Source organism: Neophocaena asiaeorientalis, unplaced genomic scaffold (genome assembly GCF_003031525.2).
Source record: "Neophocaena asiaeorientalis asiaeorientalis breed wild unplaced genomic scaffold, Neophocaena_asiaeorientalis_V1.1 scaffold46, whole genome shotgun sequence".
NCBI classification, from domain to species: domain Eukaryota; kingdom Metazoa; phylum Chordata; class Mammalia; order Artiodactyla; family Phocoenidae; genus Neophocaena; species Neophocaena asiaeorientalis.
In genome coordinates, this window is record NW_020175393.1 from 8872865 (window position 1) to 8885655 (window position 12791).

The window sequence follows — 12791 nt, forward strand, 5'->3', positions numbered from 1 at the left end:
TGACTTTAGGTAAAGTCAAAAGAGGTTTTATTTACACACACACACACACACACACACACACACACACACACACACACGGATAAGCATACCTGGACGTTTAGAGAGATAATTAACAAATAGTTGCTGAGCACCTGTTATAAGTTGCTGTGAATATGTGGGTGATGGTGAGATGGTTCAGTAATAATAACAAGGCATGACCTTTGCTCTTCCCAGTGATGGAACTGGATCTGTTCCCAGGCCCCTATATGTATTAAATTAAATTTAATTTAATTAAATTTATATGTATTAAATTAAATTCCTTGGCAGGCAGGCAGGAATGATGTCACAGTCATCTTTAGCTACTCAACTGCCCTGTGTATAATACAGCGTGGAATAGTGCCTGGTACGTGAGTAATGAATGAGACTAAGACAGTAGGAGAAAAGTCTTCAGATTGGACACCTGAGGCCCTGGAAGCAGAATTTAAATTTCCAACACTGGCTAAATGTAATGTTTGTAAAGGAAGAGCTATTTTCTTTGGCACATGACTAACACTGCCCAAATTAAAAGTATAAAACCCCAAAAGAACAAAGAAGATCAAGGTCTTGAACAGGTATGCCCTACTTAAATCAAATTCTGTATGAAATCCAGAATTTCAGATTTCTCCTGAACTTTGCTGTTGACCATTAAAAAGTAAACACACTTTGTAGAATTTGGAAATCCAGATTAGCAATGCCTATAAACCAGGGTGGGGCTTCCCTGGTGGCGCAGTGGTTGAGAGTCCTCCTGCCGATGCAGGGGACACGGGTTCGTGCCCGGTCCGGGAAGATCCCACATGCCATGGAGCGGCTGGGCCCATGAGCCATGGCCACTGAGCCTGTGCTCCGCAACGGGAGAGGCCACAACAGTGAGAGGCCCGCGTACCGCAAAACAAAAAAACAAACAAAAAAATCCAGCGTGGACTGGATTTTGTTGGTGGCTCCCTGTGAGATAACCTGTGTGTAATACTGAGCTCCCCCAAACTGCATTGTGAGTAGTACGGGTTAGAGGCCATCAATCCTTCAAGTGGCTCATCCACAGCTCGAGAAGCAGAAATATTCATCTTGGCCTCCAGGGTAGAGGTGAGGGCATTTATATGAGCATTAAATCTGATTAGCCTGGGCTTCCCTGGTGGCGCAGTGGTTAAGAATCTGCCTGCCAATTCAGGGGACACAGGTTCGAGCCCTGGACGGGGAAGATCCCACATGCCACGGGGCAACTAAGCCTGTGTGCCACGACTACTGAGCCTGAGCTCTAGAGCCCGTGTGCCACAACTACTGAAGCCCTCGTGCCACAGCTACTGAAGCCCGTGCACCTAGAGCCTGTGCTCTGCAACAAGAGAAGCCGCCGCAATGAGAAGCCCGTGCAACGCAACAAAGAGTAGCCCCCTCCTCGCCACAACTAGAGAAAGCCCGCGCACAGCAATGAAGACCCAATGCAGCCAAAAATAAATAAATAAATATATAAAAAATCTAATCAGCAGCCCTCTAAACCGGTCTCCAGAAACAAACTAATGGTAAATTAGCACTGAGAAGTCATTTCAGCAGCTAGAAAGAAGGAATGTTTAAGCCAAATGAAACTCAAAAAGATAACATTTTATTTTCAGAGCAGCTAATGCAATATTAAATCAGGTTTTCACAAATAAATATGACAGTGTCTACTTGGTTACATCTCTGTTTGACGAATGCCTATCTGTAAGAACTGTAATAAATTTCTGAGGAGGTTAATGACCGGAACCTTTTAAGTAAAATTCTCCTGGCTTGCTTCTGAAAAAAAAGTATTGTGGCAATTAAAATAAAATGCTCATTGCTCGGGGAAAACCAACCTAGAATGCCCCAGTTGTTTTTGTTTTTAAGGAATGAACCTTTTGAGGACAAGTCTATAAAGCATCTTTATTTATTTGTTACATATGATGTTTAAATATAACTTTGCTTTCAAGCTTCAAACTTTTTTTTTAAACCCCTGGGAAAATAAGACTTTTGGTTCGCCTTAACAAAAACTGACCTAGGAAGAAACACTTTTAGCAAAATGTATTATAAAATTCACTAGAAAATACTGTCCTCTTTTTGCCAAAATGTTACATAAAATCCTTATTAAAAATACACACGTTACAAAAGAAAAAAGTATGAATATGCTATACATAGTGCTTTTGCTATGGACCAAGGGACCTGCATTCTGGGGAAAATACAGTGAAGCACATTAGATATTATGATGTCAACTTAAAATAGTGCAAACCAGAATAAATTACATCCTAAAATGGGAAGGCATGCAAGTCATTTCCTACGAATAGAACACAATGAAGCCAGAACAGGAAGCAATCACAACCACTATTTAAAAATGTTTTCCTTTTTATTACATTAATTTTTTTCAAAAATACTTTTCTTTACAATAGAACTCCTAGAAAATATTTACAACCTTCCTCTAATAAAATAGAACAGCAGTTAAATATATTTGAAAATAAGATGGGTTTTTCCATAAAATATATCTTTTAACTTTTTATATACAAGCTTTCTCAAAGAGGTCTAAATTCACTAATGAAAAACTATCTGATAGTAAACAGTAACTGTGTTGAAGACAAACCATTGGGAAGAAAATTTCTTTAGGGTGGGGAGAGATGGGGCGCTGAGGAGCTAAAACACAACACATACATGCAGGCAGAATCACTTCGGGAAAAAAATAAGTGCAATATTTTACTATGAATTCAATTCTTTAAGTTGATATTGTGAAGAAAAATACTAATTCAGGAAAGTGAACTGTCTCATCAAGGAGGAGTTCTTTGGTTATTTCAAGTCAAAAATGCAAATGCTATACTGCATGGAAAATCAAAATTAAATTGTGCATTATATTTTTGCCTTGGCAACTCAGTTTATTTTAATGTTTTAAACTGGAACAGCCGGGCAAGTCTCCAAACAGAATGAGTACATTTGCTTTATAAACATTTTTCCGGGTGTTTGCTCCTTTGCTAGATAAGCTTTCATAGACCCAAGAGCAGAACCATTCCAGAATCCCTCTCAGACACCCACAAGTGGAGGGAAGTAGTCACTGGGACAGATGGGATCAGCCGATATTACAGTTGGAATGGTTCTGGAATAGCTCTGCCACAAAGCTGATGCCCTCCCCAGGCAGTTCTGAACTCAGAACATAGAATAATTTGTCAGAAATGGCAGCAAATGAAAGACTTTTTTTCCCCCTAAAAAAAGATAAAGGAAATCTTCAAGACCTCTTTTTCTGAAAACCGAATGGTGGCAATGAAAAGAACCTTTGTATTGATCTTCTGTCCATGGCTTTCCTGAGATTCAGAGGACACTGCCTGCGTGGGGCTGCTGTGGGTCTTCAGTGTGTGCTAGAAGCTTTTGCTGAGACAACTTAAAGATGCTCCAGTCCTATCCTCATGCTTCCGCTGACATCCTCTTTAACATCAAACTATTACAGTGCCAGCAAAGTGCCCTGGTAGGACTGCCACACCTGCAGGAGCTGGGGCGTCAGAAGCGTCAGCTCTGTGCCGGGGCTGCATCCCAGCCTGAAGGCGCGCGCACTCATTTGCCCTGATGGAGGCCATGGAGGAGTCTGACTCAGCTCAAAAGCCTGAGCTCGATGCCATTTTTGAAGGATTACAGGTTTATTACCTTCAAGTACAAACAGCAACCCTGCCGGCAGGGACAGGAGGAGACAGAGCAGGGGTATGTAGCTTGGAGAATTCTAGAAGGGCTTTGGTAAATGACTTTAATGAATTCATTCATTGTTTGAATGTAAACACTGTAGCTGAAGTGGTATCTGAAACCATTTTTGTTGGCCTTTAATGCTATTTCCCTTGTATTTGCCATCAGATTTGTTAGACAACCCTTTTCCTCAGAGTTAGCGTCAAGGTAAACTTCGGTCCAGCACAGGCGAATGACAGCAGAATCCTAGTGAATGAGGTTTCACGGTACTTCCAAGTGGCACAGCGTAATTTCAGAACTCCACTGACCATTGTGGCAAAAAAGAATCAGCTCTTCTGAGCTAGTTTTTGGGCCTCTTGGCATTCCAGAGACTTTAATCTGTGCTCTTCCACCATCCTCCCTGAAAACAGCCCTGGCAACTTAATAGTTGGGGTGATTTTCCTCCAGACGGATTTCTAGTCGGCTCAGGCCAACTGGAAAAGAAGCATGTGAAATTTGGAAGATCTGAGTTCTTGGAAATCCAAGGGATCCTGCTAACCCATGAATTGGAGTCAACCGGTCTTCACGGAACTGGGAAGAGGACGCACTTGCTCCAGGAATCACCTTCTTAGTAAATCACGGCCAGGGAGGAAAAGCCTGAAATGACACAGCACTCAGTTTTCAGAAACAGGCCGAGTGACAGGCAGGGCAGGGATAAAAATGACTTTCACGTTTGGTCAACTCTTCAAATGACGTGTGTGCTAGAAGAAAGCTGTGGAACACAGGGCGGCCTTTGCTCACTGGAAAGCTACTTCCTAGTATGGTCTCCCGGCAAAGACGCCAAGTTCACTGCAAACTGCGGAATGAGGTCAGCATAAAAATGACTCTTGGTGGGAAAGGATGGCCCAAGACCCCAGCACAAAGAAAGTAGCCTGCTTTACACACACAAACACACACACACACACACACACACACACACACACACAGACTCTCACTCACTCACTCACTCACGCAAGCTTTGGGATAAAAGGTTACCAGGATGGTTGGCATCTGAAAGCAAAAGAACATGAACGTCAGGTTCATTCCCAACCGGGAATGAATTCATGGGAATGTAGCCCAGATGAAACACATCTTAAAGCAGGATTGTGCCAATTATTTATTCCCCCCCAACCTCCCACAAAACAATTGTTTTTAAATAAAAGGAAAAAACCCCGATTTTTTTCTAAACCTGAAAAAAACGACCACTTTTTAAACAGGTAGTTTAAAATGGTTACAAAACAAGCAGGCAGTTCAGCTTTCCTGATGAATGAGGATGGAGACCGTGGGTTTTCGCCGTCTCCAAGCGACACACAGGGCTTTAGAGTTCCGTGTCACCCTGAAGCAAAACTGAATCTTGATCATCCAAGAGGAGACCGGTGTCCACGACCTCGGCCTCTTCCATGACGCCTCCTAACTGCTGGACGACGTCGTCGTCGAGGATGTCCACGTCCTTGATGGGTTTGATCAGACTCAGCTGGTCCAGGGGCAGCAGCCCCGGCGGCCCCACCGGCCCCGTAGTCCTCTCAATCGTGGCTGCCATTTCGGCCGCAAAAGCCGCCTTCTGGGCTTTCTGCCTCTGCTGTTCCTCCTGCTGCCTGTGAGTTTTCATGTGTGCATTTCGGCTTTTGATCTTGAAGAAGACTCTATAAAAATGAAAAAAAGGAGCATGTGAAATTCAGAAGATCTGAGTTCTTGGAAATCCAAGGGATCCTACAGGCAACAGCAGGTGCATGGTCTGCTGTCTGGTTTGGGGTGGCTCTGACAGAGTTCCCATCTCCTTAGCTCCCAAGACCTCCTCCCCTGGTGACCTGTGACCTCTCTTCTCTCCAAGCGTTCCAAGGAAAGGGGATGGGGACAGGAACACATTTACGGTGTGTTGGGCTTTCTCTCTGTGACAGCGGAGGATGAATCCTCAAAGCTTTCCTGTCCATCTATGGCCTGGGGCACAAGCGTTTCTCTCCTCCTTATCTTCCCCGTTTCTCTCTCCAACACTGACCAAGCCTTCTCGACCAACCTGAGAATCCCCAAATCATGCTGCCAAGCTCTGTTGGTTCCCACCATAAAACAACCCATCCTTTGCCTCTGGCCTCCTGTCCCCGTCATTCCCGTCAAAATTCTAGAGGGTCTGCCTGCACACATGTACAGTGCCTCTTTCCTCCACACTCTCCAACTGGACTGTCATCTCCTCCACTTCAGTCCAAGTGCTTGAGTTCGCTAGTGACCGTGTGGCCAAATCCAACAGCCCCTCTTCTGTCTTCATTGTACTGGACTTCTGAGCTGCACTGACCATTCCTCTTCGCCCAAGATCCCGTCTCGTTTTGGCCATCATATATCATAGTTCCCTCCTGCTTGCTTTAGAATGAAATAGTGGTTCTCAGCTAGGGGGGATTCTGCCTCCACAGGGAATATCTGGCAACGTCTGGAGACATTTTTGATGGTCGCAGCTGGGTGGTGGTAGTGGTACTTCTGGCATCGGGTGGGTAGATGCCAGGGATGTTGCTGAATACCCTACAATACAGAGGGCAGACCCTCTTCCCCAAATAAGGAATCATCAGACCCAAAATATCAGTGCCAAGGCTGAGAAATCCTGGGAAAAGGGGTCTGCCAACTATGGTCACTGGGCCAAATCCTGCCCACTGCCTGCTTTTGTAAATAAAGTTTTACCAGAACGCAGCCACGTTTATTTGTTTATGTATCATCCATGGATGCTTTTGCACTAACATGGCACATCTGAGTAGTTGTGACAGAGACAGAATGACCTGCAAAGCCTAAAATATTTCTTTTTTTTAAAGTTGAGAATTATGTGGTTTTTTTTTTTTGTTGTTGTTGTTGTTTTGGCTGCGTTGGGCCTTCGTTGCTGCACGTGGGCTTTCTCTAGTTGTGGCGAGCGGGTTCTACTCTTCGATGCGGTGAGCAGGCTTCTCATTGCAATGGCTTCTCTTGTTGTGGCTGGCGGGCTCTAGAGTGCAGGCTCAGTAGTTGTGGCGCACGGACTTAGTTGCTCTGCGGCATGTGGGATCTTCCCAGACCAGGGAACGAATCTGTGTCCCCTGCATTGGCAGGCAGATTCTTAACCACTGTGCTGCCAGGGAAACCCAGCCTAAAATATTTCTATCTGGACCTTTTTCAGAGCAAGTTTGTCCAGATGTGAGACGGCCTGTTTTTAGAGAGGGAGGGTGGCATAAATATTTATTCCTGAGCTCATAAAGGGGAAAAAAAACCCCTGATTTCTAAGACCCCTGTCTTAGAACAGAGGTGATGAATCACCACTGGACATATTGAAAACTGTCTAACGTAATGAACATAATTTCACCAGCTAAAAAAAGGATTCTGCAAACACGTGCCTGATGTTACTCCTCATCTGGAAAACCATACAAAATATTTCTGCCATAAAAATCTTAACTGGAGTTATGGTAGAAAAAGGTCCCAAGCAACATAAAAACAAGACAAGGAAAATATTTAATGGACGTCACTGAAAGACAACCAGAGCTTGAAATACTTATTTCTGGTTGTTAAAATGTCCTTTATCGCCACCTAGTGGAATAAGGAGTTGTCGCCTGTTGGAGGGGAGTGAGTGGAGGAAAGATGCTGGTTCCTCTGGGAAGAAACTGGTTGAGACCCTCCTTCCCTGCCTCTCCCACCCCAGGGCAAGTAGAGGGGAGTCCTACTGAGGAGGTTTCCCTATTTCAAGTAAGTAAGCCCGATGATCAATCCAGGGGCTCATTTATTCCTTGCTGACATGAAGATGATATCATGTCCTGGCTCTGAAGGACATTGGAGCCCAGAGGAGGGGACCCACGCCTAAGTCTATCTCCCCATCTCTGCAGGAAGAGAGTTGCTAGTTCCAACTCACTTTGGCAGGTGCCACTGACCTACGGCTAAGAGCACCTACCTCATCGGGCTTAAGATTAAATTAATCAATACACGTAAACATCCTTTAAAACAGTGCCAGGCAAATACTGAGTAACTGATAAATAACAGAATTATTAAGATGCCTGAAATACACCTGAAATATTCCATGAGGATGAATATTATAAACAGAGGTCCCAGTTGGCCTCATTCATACAACTAGGGATGTTCCCTTGGTAGAGTTTCAGCAGCTACCTCGTGGGCATCTCTCCAGGTAACACTGCACATTTGAGACACTGGAGGTTACAGGAAGAGAAACTCGGCAAGGCTCCTAAAAGAAGTCACTTATGACAACCCTTCCTGGAGGCAGACTCACCGAGAGGTAAACTGGAATTCTATACTAGATGCTGTGGGAGGGAACTGTGTGCATCTCATCATCAGTGATAAATAAATAAGCAAACAAAGCAAACCACTAGGCTGGAACAGTGGTCAGAAGCCCAGGCTCTGTACTTGAACACATAGGGGTTCAAATCTCAGTTCTGCTTTTACTGGGGGTATGACCTGGGGCAAGTAAATTTACCTAATGTTCAGTCCTTATTTGTAAAAACAACGATAAAACAGTATCTGCGCCACATGGAGTTTCTGTGTGGGGATTAAATGATCTCATCTACATGAAGTATGTAACAAAATTAAGTGCTTAGTAAACGTTATTTAATGCTGTTATTACCACCTACTCTCAGTTTCCCCTTTTCATTGTTTTAAATTACACTTAAAACGGCAGAGATGACAAACAGACTTTACCTCATGAGTCAACTCTGATCAATTGGTTGTGCCAGCTTGAAGCATTAGGATTTAAAGGATTTGAAAGGATTTGAGTCTTATCTTAATGTGGTAGCAAAAAGAATAGCAATTGATTAGTGATGTCTGCCCTGGGTGCAGGAATGAGCAGTATTGGTAGGAAAGCCATCTCTGCCACAGAGAGTTCCTGATTAGATGTTTTAGAGCCTTTCTCAAATCACTCGGCAGGGATGCAAAGAGAGCAGTCAGTACTAGTGAATATGGTTTGGGTGTGAAGGGAAGAGGTGGGAATCAGAGTTCCATCCATCATTTCTGGAAAAGAGTGAAGTTTTGTCACTAGAGATTTGCTCTCTGATGATGTCCATCCTTATTAGGCTTTAGGACATCAGAATGACCGTATTCTGAGTCAGAGACAAGGTCCACTCACCATGAGGCACCACGTAGACCCCAAGGATGAAATAAGGAAAAACTGGAGAGTCTGGGTTCTTTTTCTACCTGGAGACACCTCAGACCACCTTGGCCCAACCCCTACAGAGGCATTATTCATCACACACTTAGATTCAGTCCCTGGCCCAATTCTACCTACTTGCCACACTCCTTGCAGGGGAAGATGGTGGTGGGGTCTGTCTCGCCGCTGGTGGTGCTGTGAGATGGTGAGCTCTTCACTGAGCAGTACCCGCTCTGGGCACTGCCAGGCTTCTGCTTTCCAGAGGGAAGAGCACCCCGAGCTTTGGTCACCTGGTTGGTGCCACCGTGGATGCGGGCATGGCCGTTCAGTGCCTGTCGGGAGCTGAACACCTGGGGAAGAAAGGGAGTGACATGACATCTACAGTCCTGAAAAGGAAATTAGGGTTATTAGTTACTCATTGGTAGAACGTGTGATACTCGAAACAGTGTCTAATGACAAGGCATAGGGGTTTTACAGAAGCAAACTCTGGGCAAATGCCACAGAAAGTAGAGAACAAATACGACAACCACAAGTGCTGTGCCAGTAAAAAACCCATCACTGTTACAACCAAAGACTAGGGCTCAATCCAGTGCCTCCATCTCACAGGGAGGCCATTGGGCCATTTCCCCTCTGAACACCTTATTTTTTCCATCTGTAAAATGAGAGGGTTTGGACCAGCTTTCAAACTTTTTAACAGCCAGAAGCTACCTTCCATCCCTTTTTTCTTTTCTTTCTTTTTTCCTTTCCTTTCCTTTCTATACTTAAAAAAATCAGGTCTTATTCAAAAGCTCAAAGCAGAGGTACTCTGGCTGAAATAGACAGCCCCCCAAAATTGAATCTATTTGCTCAGCTCTATCTCCCCCCTAGGAAGCCCTCGAACCCCAAGAGACACAGCTTGGAAGACACTGACAAGTTGCTCTGATATATTCTATATGTTATTTCTAAGCCCCAATCAGTAGCCCAGTGTTGAAGTAACGTTTCCGACCCCGACATTGTACTGCAGGATGAAAAAAAGGGGAACGACCTGGTCTTTTGAAGGCTGCCATAATGCACCGTTTCCCAACCTCAGTATTACTGACATTTGGGACTGGATGATTCCTTGCTGTGGGGCTGTCCTGGGCATCACAGGGTCTTCAGCAGCAACCCTGGCCTCTCTACCCACCAGATGCCAGGAGCACCTGCCTAGATGTGATAAAAATGTCTCCGGACATTGCCAAATGTTCATGGGGAACAAAATCATTCCCGGCAGAGATCCACTGCTGTAAAGGGATGTAATCCACACCCCTGAATTCCAAGAGCTCTGACTTCCAGATTGCTAAATGCATCAGCTAGTGGGAGTACCCACTGAACTGTCCAGACACAGATGGTCACTCTGTGTTAAGTTCATGAGTTCTGTTTATAGTCTTGCAGGGAAAAAAGAAATCTTGCGCTGATTTAGCAACCAAAACCTCCATGGTTAGGCACCGAATTAAACTAACATGGTTTTTCCCTGTTGTTTTTTAAAGTCACGAAAAAATATTCACCTTGCTGAGCATTTTTGATTGGGTAAAGTAAAAGATGATTTCCCGCTCAGGAAAGAATTTACTGTACACCCAAACTATGAATTGAGGAAACATCCAATTTCTAAACAAATTCACCAAGGACACTGTCATGTAAAGTCACATCCCATAGCTAGTGGGAAGCAGCCACATAACACAGGGAGATCAGCTCGGTGCTTTGTGACCACCTAGAGGGGTGGGATAGGGAGGGTGGGAGGGAGACGCAAGAGGGAGGAGATATGGGGATATATGTATACATATAGCTGATTCACTTCGTTATAAAGCAGAAACTAGCACATCATTGTAAAGCAATTCTACTCCAATAAAGATGTGTAAAACATAAATAAAAAGTCACATCTTAATCATCCCCTAAAGGAAGTGCTGTATACAATATGGCAATGATGGAGTGAAGCGTCCAGCTCATTAAACATCAAAGATAGAAACAAGCTAGCAATTTCTTAGGTTCTCTTCAGAGCTAACGTAAAATGTATGTATCATTTAAAAGGAGTTTTTCATTTTTTCTTAAATGTAAATCAAGTGAATTTCTGCTTTAGGATCTAACTATTTTAAAGACTGTTGCTTTCTTCATCTAAGTGACAGACTCAATAAGCGGCATTCAATGCACTCTGGAAAACAGTATTATCCTGTGTAACACACAAGCAAGGATAAGCACTAACTTGGGGAAAACAGGGCTTCATATGAAAGGAGCAACATTCTAAGTTTTTGCATAATACCTCTAGAGCTTGCCTGCACAAGTGTGCCCAGCTTTTAGAAACTTGATTTGGGAAAAGCTCAACAATTCAGATGAGTGGGGTACCCGGGGGACTGAGAGTCCAAAGTTAACAATTAAAAAAACATATCCATTAAAATACACAGGGAGCCTTAGATCAGGCCAGTACAGATTCTGTAAGGCCATCCTTTAGTGATCAAATGGTGAACTGGTTTTATTTTAGCTAAATGATCCTTCTAATGTACTTGAAAAGTACTAGGTTAGGTAATTACACAGACACCTTTTTAGCCTGTTTACATGAATAATTTGCTTAGTAAATCTTGTTTGCTTCCCCCCAAAAGTACAAAGATAAACTTTAGCTAAATCTTTGTAATTATGCCATAAAAAGACACTCCTTCTCTGTGGGCTCTCCCACTGCATTTAAATGCATGTCTCCAGGACATGACCTGTATGACACAGCCCAGGAGGAGTGGGGGCCACCAAGTAACGAGGAGTGTTAGTTCTGGAGACCAAGGTCCATTGCAGAGCCTGAATCACATGCTCCCTGAGGGCAGGGACGGACCTGTGTCCTCCAAGCACGTGCACAGTGCTTAACAGAGAACACGCACTCCAGAAATATCTATGGGCTGAATGAATAAGTAAATGGATGAAAGAAAGAAAAGCATGGCCACATGGACTTCCCTCTGCCAAACTTTCACTGCTGAAAGTACACCTTTTGCAAAGTGCATCATCTCTTAAAGCCGGGCACAGCTGTATGTACGGCTCTCAGGAGTCCCAGATCCCTGGAGGGTGCAGAGACACTTACAGCTCCACAGTTGGGCATTTCACAGATGAAGGAGCCTGAGGGCTGGCCCAGGGCTTGCAGGGGCGGCCCCTCTGCGGAAGCCAGGACCGGGCCTGGTGGTGGCTCTGGAGACTTGGGCAATTCACTCTCCTCTTCTCTCGTGGATTTCCTGTCTTCTTCTGGGTCTTCCTCCTCCTCCTGTACCTCTTCATCTTCTTCACTCGTCTGGTGTTACGGCAATAAAAGCAAAAGGGGGAAAATCCCCAAATGGCATGTTTAGTGATGAACAGAACCCAGGGGCTAGGAGAAGAGAGAGGGGGCTGGTCGCTGGGGCTGCATCGGCTTCTTTGTGCATAACGAAGGGCTGGCAGGGGCCTCTGGGGAGCGATACGGTTTCTACAAGGTTGGTCATTGGACACTTGGAATTCTGAGGGCAAGGAAGTCCCCCCAGCCCACTTTGGGTTCCCTTATCACTTATAAAAACATATCCCAAGGCAGAGAATATACAGATTTCTGTATGTAGAGTTTCTCCCCCTTGTTTGAGACCCGCAGACCTTGACACTGACTAAAACACAGGCAGGATACCCCACTTGCAGCAGCTCTGCCTCCCCAGAGCAGTGAGGAGGGTTTTCAAGCAGTAATGACACTGTGGAGCCCCTCTGGACAGAGACTAAAGACCTATCAGGATTTGTTTTTAAAGGTCTTCTAACACACTTCCTTGCAAGATGCTCGAGATATTGATTTGACCTGTGGAAGGCACATGACCCATGGCATTCTGATGCACTTCTCTGTTCTTGTCAGAAAATAGGATCAGAGACTGAACCACAGTGACTCTGAAAAGGAGCAGAAATGGAAGGGGATATTCCCTTTTATTTATCATGTGCTATATATATATATATATATATTTTGGTCTCTGATCATGGTCTCTGATCATGGGCCCTCTATAAAAAA

General features: G+C 44.4%; 1 protein-coding gene across 9 annotated transcripts in view; it reads right to left on the reverse strand.

Annotated features, from left to right (window-relative positions):
• Positions 1–1606: 1606 nt before the first annotated feature.
• Positions 1607–12791, reverse strand: part of TRERF1 (transcriptional regulating factor 1) — a 226292-nt gene continuing 215107 nt past the window's right edge. For 7 of the 9 annotated variants that reach the window (XM_024765906.1, XM_024765902.1, XM_024765907.1 and 4 more), the window contains 3 exons: positions 11862–12065; positions 8927–9174; positions 1607–5336 (listed from right to left, as the gene is read on the reverse strand). In XM_024765906.1, the coding sequence (XP_024621674.1) occupies positions 5012–5336; positions 8927–9174; positions 11862–12065 (777 nt within the window). In that variant the 3' untranslated portion in view covers positions 1607–5011. The remainder of the gene's footprint in view (positions 5337–8926; positions 9175–11861; positions 12066–12791) is intronic. The other 2 variants (XM_024765909.1, XM_024765911.1) reach the window with 1 other exon arrangement.